We start from the raw sequence: 20,078 nt of genomic DNA, 5'->3' as shown, positions 1-20,078 counted from the left end.
AATTATTTCTTAGGCTGTTAAAAACTCCTTCACGGAAATAAAAATCTGGACTCTTTGCTTATATTTTTCTTTTTGGTGCTTTTATAATGTGAAATTATCCTTACAGGGTGGAATGGTCTTTACAATCCATCCCGTGTTTGAGGATTGGGGAAAAGGGAGTCAGACATTTGTGAACCTTGTAATTGTTGAATCTTTCAGCGAATCAGTTCCACCCTGTAACATCTTAAGAATGTATTGAGAGTCTTTCGAGTGGCATCAAACTGTGATAACCTGCATTAAAGCCTTGAGCATAGCACGTTGCAGAATGAGATTTGTAGTACGGCCACTTCACGCTTGCAGTTTCTTCTGGCTCTGTGAGGCTGACATGCTCCTTGTTGTTGATGGGCGTTTCATTCCTTTGAACTTCCTTTGACCTGAATTATGCAAGCAAATGAAACAAAAATGACAGAAGTAAGCTGTTAAGTAGTATTTTTACTTATGTTCTCCTAAATGAATTTCAGTAGCATGGTGTTTGAAGATTCTGACCTGATTCTGGTAGTGCTTTATCTATTGCATGAGTAACATATAGACCAGTGGATATTTGTCTGTGAGAAGAAGAAAATTGGTTTCCTTGACTGCAATCTTTTCCTCACACTGTGGACACTCACTGGTCTGGATCAATAGACCAAAAAAAAAAAAACAAACCCCAAAAACAAAACCAAAAAAAACCCCCAGAGTAGTCAATTCATAGTTGTCAAACCTCCCACTAAATTAATACAGTAAATTGCAAACGTTTCAATTTTCCTCTGCTCGTGTGTCTGCAAGTTTAGCTTTGGTGAGAATGTTCTGGCATTGGATTCAGGGGCAGGGATCTGCATCTATCTGCAGGAAGAGAAAGTCTGATATCAGAGATGGAAGAAAATTTTAAAATAGGCTGCCTCCAGTGTGGGAGTAAACATATCTAATGTTGAAGTGATGCCTTCTGTATTTCGAAAAATAAGTCGCTAGGATGATGTTATTTTTCTTCTGCCATATTATAATTTGAACAGAGTCTTTCCTAACTGAATTCTTCAGGATCTCCCAGTCTCCTGTCCTTTTAAAACATTTTTAAAAATACAACATGAAGAAAACATCTGCGTACAAACTCTAAATTCATTCTAGTGATAGGCTGATCTGTTTATCCTCTTCCAAAAAGAAATGATGGGGTTTGACTCATAAACATTCACCATCATACTCTATCTGTCCTTTTCTAGAATTCATTAGCTGTAGTTTGGTCAGTTTGGAAGTTGTATTTTTCTGCTAATAAATTCTACTACAGCCAGTTTGAGCACCCTTTCCAAGCTCTGTCAGCTCCAGGAGGAACTGTAGTACACAAGAGATGATCCAAAGTCTTGAGAAACAGAAAAATAAAATGCCATCTCTGTAAAGTAACACCAAACTCAAGTTCTTTGAATGGCCTGAACACTGAGGTCCTAAAATGGGAATTTTATCTGTAATAGTAGTATTGACCTGACAACAGTGATAGCTGAGATTGCTTCAACAATATTTTTTGCACGATCTTGTTAAGATGCTCTAGCTGGTACTTAGAGTTGGATTAGGTGCCTAAACCCAAGTGTCTTGTCATTTAAGTATCTGCGGTATCTGAGACATCCACACCAAACCTGACAGAGGATCTGCAGTAGGAAGTCAGGCAGGACACCTGAGGGACATCCCAAATTATACTGGATGCCTATTTCTAGAACTGAATCCCCAGTCTGGGATTCAGGTTTGGCTTCTATTTTCTTTTTCCTTTCTCTTTTTTTTTTTTTTTTTTGGAAGTAGGGTGGAGGGTGGAAGCAGGATTTAGTGAGGAGAAAATGCATTAAAAGAAATAGGAGAAAGTTAACTGACCTCAAGATTATGATACCTGAAAACTGAAAAGTTAGTAGAGCTGTCAGCAATTCAAAGGAAGAGAAATGGCAAAAAACTGAGGAGGGAATAGAGAAAAGGACTTTTTCCTAAACTAATTTTTGGTGATGGTAGATACCAGGAGTCAACTGCTGTTGAATTAAGTTGGAAATCTCAATTTAGGAAGGATAGTGTTATGTGGATTGGTAGCTGATGAGATTGATTAGTCAGAATAGTCAATGAGATACTTATTCCAACCTGCATAAACTTTATTCTGTTATGCAGAGGAACATACTTGTTTGGAAAACTGTTTTTTTTAAAAAAAAGGCAACACCATCCATTATTAGTTATAGTTGGCTTTGCTCCAGTATATTAGAATAAACACAGGTGTCTCCATCTTTGCACCAAAATATCTCTTAACACCATTTTATCTCTTAATTTCTCCATGATGATGAACCAGTATGTGTTCCAGTGCAGCACTGACTAGAGTGTTAGTAAAGTTCAAGCTATGGTCTTGTGTTGTAATCAGGCTCAGAAAAAATGAGAAATGTCTCAGTTATATTTACTACCACCAGAGACCAAGCAGCAGAAGAGGAAGAATCGTCTTCATGGAACAGATTGTGATAATGAGTCAGATTTTATGCTTGCTTAAAGGCCACCAGAGCAAGGGACGTAACTGTATTCCATCAAGAGGAAGCAAGACGTGCTGACAAAGATTTAGCTGAACCTTCGAAAAAAATTTCTTTTTTCCTTTTAAGAATTCTGGGATTCCTTCCAAACCCATGGTATATCTATGTGTACTATATATAAGCTTTGCTAAATAAGTTTTCATATTAATTACATAGGTCTGGCTTGTTGATATTAATTATTTATATTACAGAAATTCTAGCAGAAACAAAAAGCAGCTTGAGTGAGTTTGCTGAATCCTTGCGATACCCGTCAGAGGGTCCAGTGGCAACAGGGCAAGGGGAAAAATGGCTGTTTTCTGTCCCACATAGATTCCTGCTCTGCCTACTCTTGGTTTATTCTTTCTCATTCCTTCTGGCCACCAGATGAACCTGCAGCATCTCCTGCAGCTGCTGTGTGGCAATAAGTCCCTCCAGCAGCTGTGGAGCTTTGGCCAGACCTTCCCCGAGATGTCTGTTAGATTCTGTTGTGGTGTCTGATGCTGCAGCCGTAAGAGAAAAGTGAGTTGCAGTTGCAAGGATACCCGTTTGGCTTCTGCAGAATTGCTTTTTTCTCCATATTTATGAATTATCACCTTACATTACAGTAACTTCTCTCTTCTCCATCCTTATTTGTATTGATAGTCCACACATTTTTTTTGGAGCTTGAGCACTGTACAATAATGTCAGTGCTAATCCAGTCCTTTTCCTCAGAAGCCAGACATCTCTGTACTCCAAACTCGCAAATATATCATGCCAGCAGTCAACGCCGTTTTTTGTTAGGTTTTTATTTTGTTTGGTGGTGGGTTTTTTTGAAAACAGAGTTTGTCATCTGTTGATTACATCTAAAAGAAGTATCTGCTTCCTTCTGCACAATTTCTGTTTCTTGTAGAAGAGTCTTCGGCCGCGATACAGCCCGGTAGGTACCATCTTGGTGACAGGGTATCATTTGATTGAAATAAACCGGTGTTTGCGCAGTGTGTTGCGCACTGTAAGTCAGTACTGCTTTTTGGAGTCACCTGCGAAGACTCAGAAATCAAGAAAAAACAACTCGTAGGCAGCTCAGAAAAAGTAGATGTAATAGCTGGGCATTAAGAGATGCTGAAGGTGATCTTATTGTTGAATGCGTTTATAGCTCCTAAAAATGATGTGATGATAGTGATCATCTTTTTAAAAAGCCAGAAGGCAAATTTTTGAAGTTTAGGCAAGTATTACCACATGTTAACTTTGGAAATTTGAATGAGTCACTCATGCTGACAAAAGATAGCACACAACATAATCAATAGCATCAAATAAAAATCTACAGAACTGTCATCATTTTTTGTCAAATGTTTTACATTTTCCCTATAAATAAGACTATTTATATTGATTCTTTGGGTATGGAGGGTAGTGAAGTGGATAGGAGGTAATTAAAAGCATAAATCTCAGGAACTTGTGAAGGTAATTTTCTGTTTTGTAGACAGAACTGACAAAATGATGAAAGTCGTTAGCTCCAACATGACAGAAATATTGCACGATTATAGGGTACAGGGTTATAATGTGCTGAAAGATCTGTTCAAATAACAGTTATTTAACAGAGCTTTTAACTGAGTTTGGTTAGATATTTAAAATGTGAGTTGACTTCTTATGACATGGCTGATCTTCGCAGCTTTTTGATTTTCCTATGTCCTTTTCAATAGTTATCTACCTTACTATTTGGAGCAATTAGGCTTCAGAAATCTGTTGAGAACAGAATTCAAAAAATAATGCGTAGCTCGGGTATAACAAATGTGTGAACACTTCAGTTTTGCAGATTTCCTCAATTACATCTATTATTAATATCAAATGAGATAAAACTAAATTTTTCAACACCGCTTCGTAACTTATTACTTCATGTAATTTTTATTAAAGTTACGATTCTAGTCTACATTCTTAATCCATATACTCCTCACATAAATATGCATACTCTTACAATATGGTTCTAACAGGTAAACTATGTCATTAAACATTTGGTAGACCTCTTAAGGGAGCTTTATAGTTTAGGATCTGCTGTGAATTAAAATGACAATATGTTATGGATATAAATACCTCAGTGCTCCTCCAGTCTTGCACAGGTAGATGCCTTCTCTACGAGGACCGCTGCCACTGCAGCCGTGTCAGGAGAGCTCTCGTGGGGATGCTGCGCACGCTTCACTAAACCACGTCTCCTTACTGCCTAACGCAACGCAATTACGGTTAGCCCAGCTACTTCCACACTGAGAGCTTTACCTGAAAAACAATTTTTATTGTACTTGAGACTATGTAGTTATGATGGAATTCTGTAGTTACCAGGAATTCTGGAAGTCACGGCCTTGCTTAGATCCATGCTTTTACATGAATACTATTACTTAGCCTCCAGCACCACTTAGGCCTTACTTCTCTCTTTCAGACACAAATTCTATTGATTTCAAAATAAGCTTAGGTAATTCAAGCTATTGACAACTTAGGATAAAGACCTGGATATTATGAGGATGTTGTAAGTATTCTGAAATAATTATAAAGAAGTTCTGCATTAAAGGTCTGTCCCCTGGAATTGGAATTAGCTCGATGTATAAAAGTGGGCAGGTACACAGGTGTTGAGAGGTCTTTCTACAGTGTATGCTATGATTATATTTAGGACATCCTAGATTTTTAATTTTTTTTAACTTAAAATTATGTAAAACTTTTTGTTCTATGCAGGAAGAATTTATTTTTGCAGATACTCCAGAGCAGAACAGATTTTTTCAGGATTATTACATACCTGTTAAGACTTTCAGTTATAAATTGCCTGTGTGGTTGAACTGTTATTAGCAGAAACTTTTGTGGTGTTTTCAACAAAATGTTTCTCATTGGAGATTGCCACTGTATTGACACGAAATGAATACAGCATTTGAGTTAAAATTGCTGTTGAGAAGACTTCCCATCCAGGGGGGCATTCCTGCTTTAGAAGGATGCAGTAGCAAGGGGGAAGAAATAGGAGCTACGACCCACCACGCTCAGTTCCATTTAGTTACAGCACTCACCTGGTATTGCAGAGCTTGAGGCATGAACCTGGACTTCCCACGCAGATACTTCAGTGTCTCCCTTTATTTCTGTATTTCTCCTTCCTAATGTTATGCTGCTCTACGTATATTTAACTGTCTGTCTTAACTGTCGGACTGGATACTGTGGTAGCAGATTCAAGCATTCAGCTTAAGTGTTGGTGGTCCGAGATCTTATTTCCGTCAAGGGCTACTTTGGCTGGTCCTGAAGAAACCTGAAAAAAACCTCTTAATTTCACACACGTACATGCTGAACCATTAGACTTAGTCAAACCTTGCATCAGGTTGTCATTGAAGGGATCTGGTAGGTTAATATTTTGTCTCTTTATGTAGTAATAAATTCAGTTAATTAGTCATTCACACACCAAATAGATTCTAAAACTCAGTCACTTGTGAACTGTCAAAATGAATAGTGCTGGTTTCAAATATACTGTCAGTCATTGCTCCTGACAGGGATAATTTTCTGTAATCTTTTGTACTGCAGTCTTACTTTAATTTCAAAGTTGTCTTAAAGGTAATAGCACTATCAATGAATCTGGATGATCTGTATGTTTCCTTGTTATCTCTATCTTTCTATACATACATATCTATACATATACACATATTTAAGTTTATGCAAAGTAAAGCTACTGAGGTTACTTTAAGCACTATAATATGCTAATGATATGCTTATTTTAGAAAGCATGTTTACATGTAGAAGATGATTTGCATTGTTGATGTTTTATTAGATGCAATCTAGACTATAAGGCTAACGTATTGTATGTGGTCTCATAGTTTAACATCCTGATGCTTAGATTTCAAACTTCATAATTTGGAGTTGAAAGTAGCAATTAACTGTAGGTTTTAAATAAAATGTAACATTTGGATCATTTGTGTCTCTCAATGAAATATCTTTTTAAGAGAGGAAAAACTTGTCCTTTCTTGTCTTACCACCAAGTCATTAATCCTCACAGCATAGCAGGCTTTCTGAAAAAAAAAAATTCATAAGGTTTAACCGGTTGGGGTTGTTGAATTACTACTTGAAGACTGTGGATGGAACTAAAAATCTAGATTGCTTAGAGAGAGGATGGGCATCCTCCTACCGTTTCAAGGTGTAGAAGTTTGAAAAACAGTAGGAGAAAATTGCATATTTATTTGTCTGTCGATGATATTCTTAATTATTTGCAGCTGAATTCAAAATACAGCTTTGCACTAAGCCATGATCTTCTGAAGATTTAAACGTATGCTTAGTGGCTTAAAATATGCATCCTGTTGATCAAAAAGTGATGCCAGGCAAATGCATAAACACTTTTGTGGAACTTGGCCTGTCAGTACAAAGGTGGTTTTTTTACATTCTGGTATTTAATTTCACATTTATTGCAGCTTAAAGCTTTTCCTGTTCATTAAATCTTACTAGCCAGTACTTGATGACTTTCTATACTTTCTAATAAGTAGGAGGATTCCATTTTAAAATGTCGCAATGTGTATGTATCAAGCTAGTAGACCAGAGTCAGTTTTAGAACCAAGTGGAAATTACATTTTTCCTTTTAGGTAGGGAGTTCTTTCATATGAAATATGTTCTTATCACCCTTTTTCAAAAAGTGTCCTTCTTAACATAGTAAGCATTTCAATTAAAAATTATAATAATAAAAGTTTGGTGACATTTAATTTCAATTATATAAGCAATAAATTTAACTTAATATTTTTGAAATGGAAAATTAAATATTCCTATAATATTGAATTGTGGCACAGATAAATTATTTTGCTGTAGAATTGATTAATCCCTACAGTAAATGCAGCCCTATACACTAGAATAAATTATTATGCAATTAAAAAGCATCACAGTACATAAGTACAGAGAGATTCATTAAGGTTACATATCTTTGTTTTGGCTTTTCCTAACTTTTTTATTTTCTCAAATGTTGTTTTGATGATACGGAATTTGCATGAATTAGTTGTACTTAGTTTAGTTAATGATGATCAAAAAGCACATTCATTTAAAATATTGCATCCCTAAGATATTTACTCTTAATTTAATTTTGTGTTTTATTGAGGTTTTATATGTAAACTGGTAAATTATCTTTCTTTTAAACATGTGACTTTCAAACCTTGTGTGTACAGAACTTCCTTTGGATTATCAGAGCAAATGAAAATAAATGTTTGGCTTCTTGTCTTAACTAAAAATGAAACTTTTATATGTCATGGCTTATTTCAAAGATGTGTTTAGTATTTTAGTGATGTATGTTACAAAGCTCGTAACTGGTACTGTGTTGCTGTATTTGTGTCAGAAACAAGTTTTAAATGGGACTTGGAGCAAATATGTTTGCCTTCAATGTGGCACTAGTGCAAGTATTTTATAAAACTAGGGTTAGTAATGATCAGGACTTTAACAATCAGAATAATTGGTACCAGTAATAATCAGCACTTGCATTCCAATTTCAGATTCCGACAGCCATCATTTTTTCTTCTGCTTACTCTGACTCCAGAAAACTCCGATAGTTTTTGTGCCATGGTTACACAGAACGTGGTTCCGGGTTGATATTGCATGTCAGTTACCCAAAGGGGACTGAATCAAATGATTCATCCCGCAGTGGCTAATAAACAAACTCTGAACTTCAGGTGTATCTGAAAGGGTTAGGAAACAGTGCTTATGTGGCTAGGAAACATTGCTTCAGTACCTCAAGGAATGCTCCTCTAACTTCGTGTTGGAAAAGACTACCTGCCTTTCTACTCCCAGAACAGAGATTTTTGAAAGAGCCTAAAAAACCAAAGGTTTAACAAAATCCAGCCACTGGAAGTTGAAGCTAGACAAATTCGGTGTAGAAATAAATTGCATGTACTTAACTGACAAAGTGAAGCACTGAAACAATTTACCAAAGGTGGATTTTCCATGCCTAGCTACTTTAAATTCAAAGCTGGACAATGCTTTTCCCCAAAGGAATATGGACTAGGTCCAAACCATTTTGGAAAAGGCTGGTGTTGTCAGAAGCCCTACTTAGATGGTCATAGCAATACCTTTTGGCTTTATGATGTACAACTATGAATTTGATAATAAAAAGATTGTAATAATTACAAAACTTAAATCAAAAGTGAGGCCATTCACCATGTTTCCATGAGGCTTTGCTTGTATTTCTAGAAACCTTAATTTTAATTCTGCCTGGACTTGTTTGTTCTCAACAGGTCTCATGTACACTATATGAGGATTGAATGAAGGGAATCAAAGACTGTAGTAGGTTATTACTGATATTGCAGGCATTATTATTGCAAATATCAGCAGAAAGGCTTATTATCAAGGAGTTGACTTACTAAGTCTTTCTCTTGAGTGCACTTACGTCTCTTATGTTATAGCTTTGGCCTCAGGCAGCATATGATCCTATCAACAGCACACATATGCGCAGAGCGTAGAGTTCAAATATTTAAAGGGACATCATCAACTTGAGAATGCTTGAGTGGAAAATCTACTTGCTTTAATTATTTAAAGTTAAAAGCATTGGAACGGAAAGGCTACGTACACACCTCAATTTTTAGCTGCACTTTTTGTACACTGTAACGTGTGATTAGTTTATTTAATTTTGTTGATGATGAATGTGCCTTCTAGTGCATCATGTAGCAACAGCAAAGCTGAAGAGAAATGGGCAAAACCCAGCAAGGGTGGAGAGAGACCGGGTGGGACTCCTGTGCCTGCGTAAGGCCCATCGACGTAACAGGGCGCAACCAGATGTGTGCTCCTCTAGCCACATTCAGAATCGAACAGGTCCGACCCAGAAGTTGACAAGTGTCCCTTTAAGTAGTGCACGTGGTAGTAGTGGTGTAGCTGTTTAGTTGTTTCTTTATAATCCTTAAACTGTGTTTGTACATGTGTTAATATTTCAAAGGTTTTAAAACCAGGAAATAGTTTAATAGCAAACGAAGAGTAGACTCTTTACTGGTTTTGTAATAAAGTTGTTTTTTTAAATCTCAATTTCAAATGAATTCAAAGTAAAACTTACCTAGCAGCCTTTCTAACTGGATGCTTGCTTACTGAAATCTCTTAGAAAAGACGCAGACACAGCGTGTCACATACACGATCCTTTCGAGGTGGAAAGCACTGTGTTTCACAGGGTGTATAATGCCTTCAGAAGCTTCGGTGTGTATGAACTTCACTCCTCTATTTTAGCAGCAGTTCTCCATGAGTTTTAAAGGCGCATATAATTTTTGCGAGGACTCCAGCACACTGTCTCTTCTCTTGTCTGGTTTCTACTCTTCACTTACACTCCGCCATATGATAGAACTGTTATTACATGCTGTCCCAAGGTGACTGTATTGTAATGCCTGTTTCTGCTGATCTTAAAACGATTTTCCTCGTTATGACAGCACTCTCTGTGGAATTCAAACGTCTTAGATGTTATAGCTGCTTTTTATAAAAAGCATGTGACTTGTTTCATGGCTCGCTTCATTTAACACAGTGAAAAAAATGAAATAGTCCTAATCAATTGGAGAGAATGTGTTTTTGCATGAACCTAGTGAAAGTTTACTTGCACTGATGTTTTTATACGCCAGGTGCCAAGGTGTGGTCATCTGGTTACATGAAGCATGCTTTCTCTCAGTGTTTTACTTTGAAAGAAACTACAATATTAACTTTTTTAGTTAATATTTAGCCTTCAATAGAGGCACCTAGTAGTATGTCTGAAACAATTTTTTAAAATTATGTTTGGAAATACTAATAACACAAAGCTATTACTGAATAGTATAATGTTATGAAAATAGACTGTGTTTTGTATAAAATTATGTTTCTTACCCATCTTTGGAAAATTAATTTCTTAAGAAGTCAAGAAAAACGTTTAAATTCATTAGCTGAAATTTCCACGTTTTGGAGTTTGTATTAAGCACGTAGTTCCTTAGTTTTGCACCTAACAAAGTGGCCTGATTTGTCAAGGCAGCTGATTATGTAGAGTCAGGAATAACGATGGGGACTCAAAATCACTGAAAAAATGGGCATTTATTTATGTGTCTAGCTTTAGCTGTGCAAATTCAAAAAACACTCACCTAGTTTCTGAAGACAGTTTTAAGTCAAAGGTGAAGTAAACATTACATCTCAGTACGTATTTCCACTGTTCTGTTTGGGGAGACCAAGAAGAGTGCATTACATATAAAGCACTCTAGCATGAAAAAAACCCAAAAACAAAACAAAAAAACCCAAACAAACAAAACCCTCAACAAAACACTCCTCTCTTCCCTTTCCTTCAGGTTCCATTTTTCTTAGTCTTTGGAAAAAAAATATTCAAGGCAATTTGTAAAACAATAAAGACTGATAAGTATTTAGTTTTCTGTGTTTTACTTGCGTCTCTCGAAGTTTATAAGTATGGTGTTTTTCAGTTTAACCCTTCTTGCTTGATCTAATGGTGAAGTCAATGTCATTAATGCCTGTTTCAATTGCTGTTAGTAATGATGAAAATACTTTGACTTTTGTACTAGATCAAAGAGAAGGAAAAATGGATTATTTAATCATGTTACAGCATGGTACATCTTTCTAACTGCAAGCAATAAAGACTAGGGAACAGTACATGAAAATTGAGTAGCATCTTTCTCAATTGGATGTGTTTACATTTGTATAGTGCTTTAAATCTTTAAGCACCATGGAAGCAAAGAATTACATTAGGAGTGACAGAGCTTTATGTAATCTCAAAGCCTCTTTTTCCAAGTTACTGAAAACATATACCACTCATTAAAATCCCGTCATTTGGATATATAAGAACTTACATCTAGGAAAACTGTTCATATAAAGCTGCTGAGATTTTCTAGGTGGAATAATATGGTGCCTACTATTGAAAGTGTCACTTTTCTGCCTTGTCATCCATTGTGTTATACGGAAGTACAGAAAAAAGTGAGCCTGATTTGTTCTCCTTTGTAGAGCCAGGCCGAGGCCCACTACAAAGGAAGTAAACATGCCAAGAAGGTCAAAGCACTAGAGGCAACGAAAAATAAACCCAAAGTTGGTTCTTCCAAGGACAGCGCAAAGGCTAACACAAGCTGCTCCACCACGCCAGTCACAGCCAACATCTCTGACAAATCAGGTCAATGAAAACTTTTTGTTCTATACATTCTTTATTTTCTCCTTTTTTTGGTGTTTGTAAGAGAGACTCTGGTTGCATGACAGTGATCCATGACTTGTGTTTTCTAAACTACTTACTATGCTTTCTTGTACAGAATTGATTGGTTTCGATATTCTCAAAGTGCTTTTTCACATCTGTGAAACATCAGGTGTCTCTGAATGCTAAAGTCTCTTTTATTTTTAAAACTTGTGAAATTTACTGTTATAAAGTATGGATGTTGTTCATACAACAAGAATAATGGATGGATGTGGGCGGAGGGGCAAGTCTGAGATGTGTGGATTTAGCTGAAGCACAAGAAACCTTTGTAAGAAATTTTTCCTTTCTGAACAGGAGAATATTGCTCAAAGAGGAAAACACACCTACAGAAATGTAGTGAAGCCTCACGGCACGGTATTTCCTGACTTCCACAGCTCGTTAGTGCTTCAACATCACTTTTTTTTTTTTCTCCCCATATTAGTAATCTGAGGAAGCTCAATAACACTAATTGCAGTGGAGCTGCTTGAGACTTTCTGCTCTGTCAGTGTCGTGTTACTGAATGAAACAGGAGAATTTCCTGAACTTGCTGGCAGTCTGAAATACTGTACTTGTTGCCCAGGAGAAAGCACCTCCTGTGGGTTACCCAGCTGTTGGTCTGATAGGCTACTTCTGATGAATTTCCTTCTGCCTCGGTAGCCATTTTTTATCTTCTTCACCAGAACTGAGCTTGACTCAGATGCCGTAAGGTGAATGACACAGTTTCAGTTTTCTGACACACACACCAAAAGGAAAAAAAAAAAAAAAATCCGTATCAGTGGTTGCTTGTCATCCTGCTTTCTTCACAGCAGCACCAAACTGTCTTTGTCTGGGTCCTTAGCAATGACCGTGGGTCCCAAATTTTGAGTGGATTCAGCTAGCAAATCACATGTTAGGCTTGAGAGAGAGAGCATGAATCCAAGCAGCACCTTCAGGTCAACAAGCCATGTTACTAAGAGTAGCAAACTACCATCGATCTAAATAAAATGTGGACTATTGAATAGAAAGGGGTTTAAAATATTTGATAAATATTTTACTCTCTGAAATATCAAAAATAGCTTTGGTTAAAATAGCTTACTGCTCCAGGTGCTCCAAGTATGATGTCAGTTAAAACTTTAGAGGATTTAACATGTTAAGAATGCGTTCTGTGATAATTGTATAATGCCCGCCCCTGCCTGTGCCAAAGTCTGAGGGCCAAATAACAAAAGCTTCAGCATCTTTTACAAACTCCATCATCTCTTCCATAAGTCTGGATGTCTCTCGTGTTTCCTGTACCAGGCTGAGATCTGTCTGTGACTTCAGTTTCTTCTGTTCTGTGCAATGTACCTAAATCATTCACATCTCTACATTCAGTTTTTGATAAAATACACCAACCAATGACAAGGGAAACCTGCCCTTGATATTTTTATATTGCCCTGTTTTGACAGTGTGTTGTTTTATGCTATTAATTACTCTGCACAAATTAGAGTACCATCTGTGTCTGTTGGATTATACCACTGCAAGTGTTTGTGCATTAAAAATAAATCACAGTGGCGATGTAGTTAAATGCTTTCTTCCCATTAGGAGAACAGTGGGATTCTCTGTGAAGGGGAGGCTCCTCAGAGCCTGTTACGGCTCTACAGGAGATTGCGAATGGGATGTTTGGGAGGACAAAAACCTGAACCTGGAGAGGCAAATTCTCCATATACGCAGGGAATGATGGTTGCAGAGGTGGGGAACAGCTTGGAGATTGAGGGTTTTTCCAGGCTGTGGACTTGAAACCAAACCATAATTTTGTTCAGCTACGCTTTCCCTTACAGAGGCTATTGTTTATCTGTTCTTTAACATGTGTTTAGCTCTTCAACGTAATGCTTATTGCAGCTAGAGCACTCACTATTGCGTCTGGGAATCAGTGGTGGGGGTTTTTTTGCCTTGGAGCAAATTAACTGATACCATGTTTTCTGAATGTTTTAACACAGCTTTCATTGTCTGAGAAATGGATTATTACTATATATTAACTTTATAGGTATATTTTAGTTTTCTTTAAAAGATTTCTAATATTAAGAGTTTCAGCTCATGTGTGTATTTGTGGTCTTGGTTTTTTTATCCTGATTTCCCGAGGAAACAAGACTTATGGTCACATCATCTATCCTTATCTCTGTTGTTCTCTGGCCCTGTCTTCACAACTTTGACTGTATTGCTAGTGTCAAAAAATCTCATGAAATGAAGAGGTTTTAATGAAGCTCCTATAAGTCTGAAGAAAATTGACACCTGGGTAGAAGAGAAGCCTTAACTTGTGGTCCATCCTGAGAGATGCTGCCGTGTGAGCTCTGTTTTGCTTAGCCTGCTGACTGGCCAGGCACTATGTTTGCCTTCATGATGGAGGATTTGAGAGTATGTATGTGTGGTGCAGGTCTGAAAAAATTGCATTAGAAGGACATAAGGTAGGAGCTGAATGGAATCAAGGAAGGGAATTAAATTCCACTGCTTGTGGAGCCGTTGTTTAACCATTGTACTGTGGAGGATTGCTAAGTTCCTGAGACATGTTCATCAAGAAATAAGTTATTCCTGATGTCCTTTTTTTGAGTATAGAAGAGGAGAATGAGAAGCTAAACAGGGAAGATAGTTTTAAGCTCTTGTGTTCCTTTGTTATCCGCTGTACTTCCACTGGTATTAGTGCAGAATGGGTAGAGAGTGTTATAGTAAACAGATAAATGAAATTTACTATTCTTTTATGTAGGTCTGCTAATAAAAGGACACAGCAGGCACGACTACCAGCCTTTTTGATGTGCTGTCATTTTGAGTGACATAATGATGAATGATCTGGAGCTCTTCAGACTGAACAGTTGCTGTATATTGAACTTAAATGTCAAGTTAAGTTTGCTACAGAGCCGTGACTTCTGTGGGTCAGATATAACATAAGATCCCAAGCAGTTATTTGTCAGACGTCACTATTGTACTAATAACAGGAAGAATAATTTCACTATTAGTTCAGCTTGTGTAATGAATCTTTTCAAAGGCAAACCACAAATTCATTCAGTCCTTATTTTTCAAAACTTATGATGCAGTGGTCTCTCTACAGCTTTTCCTTTCAACTTGAGAAGTGTGGCTGCTGGTAGAGCTACAAAAGTTAAATTAATCTTTAAGGTGTTTTGGGAAGTTCCAGAAGAACGTGGGCTTCTGCAGACAAAAGTGGCCTCAGCCGAATGGAAAGGGGTGACTCTGAAACTCAGTCTGAGCATGACGATGCCCAGGTTGTGAGAGTGTGGTCTTCCCTGCTGATGTTAATAATACATTATGACTCAGAAATGACTTTTGTAAATTAATCTTCAGCAAACATGTAACGATAAAGCCGTAGTACCATAATGCGGAGTTGGCTGTAACCTCAGGTAAGTGGATACTGATGGGTAGGATTGCACAAGTTTTGCATCCTTACATGATTAGACTACTATGTGATCTTACTTTCTAAGTGCACAACTCTTCACCATTTAGAAAATACTTGTTTATTGGTACTTCTAAGTACCACCATCCTATTCTGTTCACTATTTCTGCAGACTGGAAGAAAACGCCACAGGTGATGTGTGACAAGGTTGTTGTTCCTGTGCCTCTTGTTGGGTCCACATCTGCTTGTCCTGATGGGTATTTGCAGGTTGGAGATGTCCGTAGGGACCCTTTCATAACCTGTCTCCCACACAGTTTCTCTAACCATCCCGGAGAATCCAGTAATGGCTATAGAACAGTTTCATATGCTAGGAAATCACTACTGTGACACTGCAAGCTTTTTTGTAGCTGCTTTGAGACTCGGTTACAGAACAGCAGTGTTAACAGCAGTGGGAGCTGCTCTTTCATGTGGCAAAGATTCCCTTCCCTCCCTGTGGAAGCCCAGGATTTTCAGGATGGCTTCACAAAGAAGTGTATATATATGTATGTCATATATGTATGGCATTGCTTTAGAAAAGGGCAGGGGTAGCAACCGGTACATAGCACACTTCAGAATATTTAGAGTGTGTTTTAAATATAGCTCTGAGAATGCAATAGAAGATGGTGTCTGTGATCCCAGGTTAGCATAGTCTAGATGCTTAAAGTGATGAGTCCTTTAGGAAAGCATATGATAATAACTGGATTGAAATGTCACTGTTTACTTATCAAGCAAAGAGGAATTCTTTGATCGTACTTCCAAATCAAAATAAATAGTTCAAAATGAAGCAGACAGATGATGTGGTATCACCTGCTTTGCATTTTGCTTTGATATAAAAATCAGGAAGTAAATGCAACTGTTTTAAACTACTGAAAAGAGTCAAAACAGGTTTCAGATTATAAAAGTAAGGTCATTTATTTTTCAGTCTTTGATCCACTCAGTATGTGCTGCAGTGAGAGCCAGTTTGTGAAATGATAGGTGTGGGCATTTCAAGTTCGGTCCTCATTCAAATAAGATCAGAAGGTTCTGCTACTTGGGGCTTAGCAGGTACAGACAAACCCTTTGGATGCTCTATGAAAACTCCCTTTTGTTCAGCTGGTACAGGGATATGCAACATTAGGCACCTAACTAGGCCAAATTCTAGACCCTGTTTCAAATCCTGATCCCTCTTACTTCTGCTTTGTTCTGTAGCCGTGTCTCAGGGCAGACTCACAAGCAGTTCACAGGATCTTGGTGATGATATTCCAGCATATGAGCAGTCCTGTGCTGATCTGCTGGCTATGGCAAGGATGGCAGGAGAGGCATGCAAATGGAAAGTCGTTTGCCAGCTCCTCGATCCTAAGTGGGCCGTGTAAGAGTTATTCCAGTCATTACAGCGGTATAACTAAAACCAACTGGAGGTTGTTCTGAGGAATGTTGTCATGCTAGAGCACGGTACAGCGTCAGACACTGAATGGGCTAGCTCATATTTTGAAAACAGTCTAGACGTGTTGATGGACCTAATAAATGCCACTTGATGTCATGTAGACATATGGTAATTAGTTGGCCCATGAGACAGGACTGGCAACTCCAAGCTTTATCAGACTTAGGAAAGTTGACCTTGACGTCTTGTTTGTGGGTTTTAGTTCATTAAGGGCTTTCTGTGGGTGCTTTGCCAACAAAACTGAGTGGTTTTTTCCTTTTATTCCTAAAGTAGAGTGCAACAAGTTGAATCACATTTACTCAGGAAGATTATGATGGGTTGGATTTCTCCAGCATCCCAATTACCAGTGCTGTTTATTCATCAACTCCCAATGAGGTGTAATGTCCCAAGGGAGGGCTCAGTTCGTATTTCACAAGTCCACCGTCAGGAGACTCCCTTAGTTGTGTTGCTTTCATTGCTTATTTTAAAAATCTTTCTGCCAATGCTTAAGTTCTAAACTTTTCCATATGCATCTCCATAGTTGGAGTAATCCTAAAAATAGTACCAGTTCTCTTAAGAAAATCCCTTTTCACCTTAACATTTATTTCCATTTATCACCTTGTTTTCCACTCATTTTAAAGGAATGGCTTGTTTACATAGCTCAAATAAACTTTTTTTTAGATAATCCTTCAGAAGTAGCTAGGGGAGAGAGACACGCAGCCTCCACACCTGAACTGTGGTATATCTGTTCTGGGGAATTCTAGATTATTTGTCATACAGATATCATTATAAGAACCTCAAAGTTTAGGGTGTTTTTAGGGCATTTATTCTTCAATCTTTTAATTCTTTGTAATGGACCTCAAAATATTTCGTGACGAAGTTGAATTGTGAGGATGGGGCAGGGAGAGAGAGAAGGTGTTGGAGAGGAACATGACAAGGATGCATTTGGCTTGCTGTCCCCCGATGTCAGCCAGCCCTATTAAGATGTTCTGCCTTATGCCCCTCAAAGATGCTTGTCGTTACATCTAGCCTTCATCAAAAGCTACTGATGAGCCTCATCAGTTCTTCAAGTTTATGCTTACATAAAGAATTCTGCTGAAGTTATACGCTGTAAAATAATCCTGCATCTGTGTTTATATGTATTCAGATAGTGCCTGCTAAGCACAGGCATATTTCTGTTAAAGACATTAGTTTATGGTCAACTAAGTAGTAAATTCAATCAAATGCAGCCACCAAGGAGAGTCATTTCAAGGGCGTTTTTTTCATTAGACCCTCTGAGGATGGTAAGTTTTGTTCTGTTTTCATTCAATGTTTCACAGCCATCTGAAGATCACTCTATATTGCCGCCTGTTGAAACTCTGTCCCCAAAACAGAGGTAAAGGCACAGTATAGAATTTGCTGCTTGAACAGTGCTTTTATAGTTGATAATATAAAATAGAATTAATAAATGCTCATAAATTCATCACTGATACACCATTGCAAGTACCATGCACGTATTTACATGAACATTATATTATCAGTAATGATACATAAAACATCCTGTCAGTGGCACATTTAACGCCTGTATTGCATTTAGTAGTAAAGAGCTTCTGGGCATTTTCTGGTGGGTTATTTCAGCAGCTGTTTCAGGAAGTTGCTGTTCGGTTTATGGTCTTAGGATGAAAGGTTAGCCAAAAGGAGAATTAGCAAATCAAAGTCTATTAACAGGAAATCATTGTAATAGGTTGGATCTTTAAACACTTTCTTCCCTGTCACTTTTCAAAAGTGGGTATTCAAGCCTCGTCTTTCCATGTGTGTCTTACAACCTGAATGGAAGAGCAATCATTCTGTGCGTTTTGGTGTTGATAAACTCCTGGGAGCTCCTGGAAATCTTCAGGTATTTCTTCAGTCTGTCTATAACAATGCTAACTAGCACATATCAAATTCTGCACCTCTACTGAAAACTGATTATAGGCCATTAACTGAAAAATAAGCTCTGCAGCTGACACAATTACATTGATGAGCTGTTGCAATTTCTGTTCAAATTGAAAAAGGTCAATCTTTTCTTTCTCCAGTTATTATATCAATCAGAAATACATGCAAGCAGGACTTTTTTCTTTTTTTTTTTTTTTTTTTTAAAGAAAAGGTAAGCCTTTTCTCCTGCAGTAATTCAAGCAGAAGCTCTGCAGCAAAAATATATTGTAAGATGAAATAAGACTTCTTTTGGGTGCTCTGCTCTGTGCATGAGCATTCATGTGTCCTGTATCATTAAAACTGTATACCACTACTACTTTTACTTATTCCAGTTCTAAAACCTGGAATTTTATTGCATATTTTTTCATTAGTGTCCTTAAAAATTATACAAAGTTTTTGTTACTTTGGTGAGACATAAAGATAGGCGTTGGGCTAAGCAAGAATGGCTCTACTAATGTTGCTGGAAAGTGGGAGCAGAGCCAGGGGTGCTCTCAGCTACTGGGGTTTTTTTTTAGTTAGATGTATGTGGTCATTTAAGGAATTCATTTATATACCTTGAATCTTTCAGCAACCCTTTAATATTGTGAATCTATTTTTCATACTGTGCATCTATTTTTCTTGTTTGTTCTGCTGCACCTATTGAATAGCCAAATTTGGTTTTTTATGGGAGGATGATAATAGCATGATAATAAGACTAATATGAAATAACAAAAATTACTAGCAAATTTATGTATGTATATTTCCATAGAGGACATAATACCAGAGAGGTGGCACTACCAGAACTATTGTGTGTCACATTGTTCTTTACTCATCGTTGTCTTTACCACATACTATTACAGGAGTTCTTGAGTCTTCAGGTAAGGAAATGGAGAAGGGGAGAAAGTGGGCCAAAAAAGAAGCAGCTGGCAAAAAGAGAGTTGAAACTGAGATACCATTGTCACTCATCTGTTTTGCAATTTTCTGTTAGGAAGAAAGATGATCCAGAAGTATCCTAAAAAGCGAGGGTTATGTAATGAGATTTTGTAAAATTTGCAAATGAGAAAAATAAAATATCCCCTTCTATCACCTTAAGATGGTTATTATTTTGATGATGAATGACAGTATTATTTACCTAAGAAAAAATTAATTTGTGTACCAAGCCCTAGGTTTGTTTTTAGATGACTAAGAAATTCAAATCCAGTGGAAGTTGTCTTTCTTTACATAGGACTGAAATTAGCCCTTTAAATCCGTTAGAACGGAAAACGCCAAACAAGACAGCTGCTGGTTTTGTTGGGTTTTGTTAACAAGCCTGGGAGGAAGAGCTTTATCTGTACCTAATACTTTCACAAAGCTTATTAAAGAATTATGTTGCTAAAGAAGTAAGGTCATTCTTTTGATACCAGACATTTAGTTTTCTCACGTAATCAGGGAATAAATAACGGAATTCTGGTGACTACTCATACAAGTGGTAGTTGAATGGAGTTTCGCCTGTGTCCAGTAGTGCCAAAGTCAAAGGTTGTGTTTCTCTTGGCCTTTGAGTGAATTCAGTCTCCAAATGTGAAAGAACGGGTCAGGCCCAATGCTGTTGCTTCAGGATGCTTTGGGTTTGCCCCTAAATGAGATAAATGTTCTATTTTTAAACCTTTTTCTGGAAAGTGTGTACTTACAATTGGGGAAAACGGTCTTGCTGGTGGC

General features: G+C 37.4%; 1 protein-coding gene across 7 annotated transcripts in view; it reads left to right on the top strand.

Moving 5' to 3' along the window:
• ZNF385B (zinc finger protein 385B) overlaps positions 1–20,078 on the top strand; it is a 136,546-nt gene that overhangs the window by 100,266 nt on the left and 16,202 nt on the right. For all 7 annotated transcript variants that reach the window (XM_054830817.1, XM_054830818.1, XM_054830820.1 and 4 more), the window contains exon 4: positions 11,439–11,601. In XM_054830817.1, coding sequence (XP_054686792.1) covers positions 11,439–11,601 — 163 coding nt within the window. The remainder of the gene's footprint in view (positions 1–11,438; positions 11,602–20,078) is intronic.

This window comes from Grus americana, chromosome 6 (genome assembly GCF_028858705.1).
Source record: "Grus americana isolate bGruAme1 chromosome 6, bGruAme1.mat, whole genome shotgun sequence".
Lineage (NCBI taxonomy): Eukaryota > Metazoa > Chordata > Aves > Gruiformes > Gruidae > Grus > Grus americana.
The sequence above is the reverse complement of the archived record's forward strand: the minus strand, read 5'-3'. Positions and strand labels throughout refer to the sequence as shown.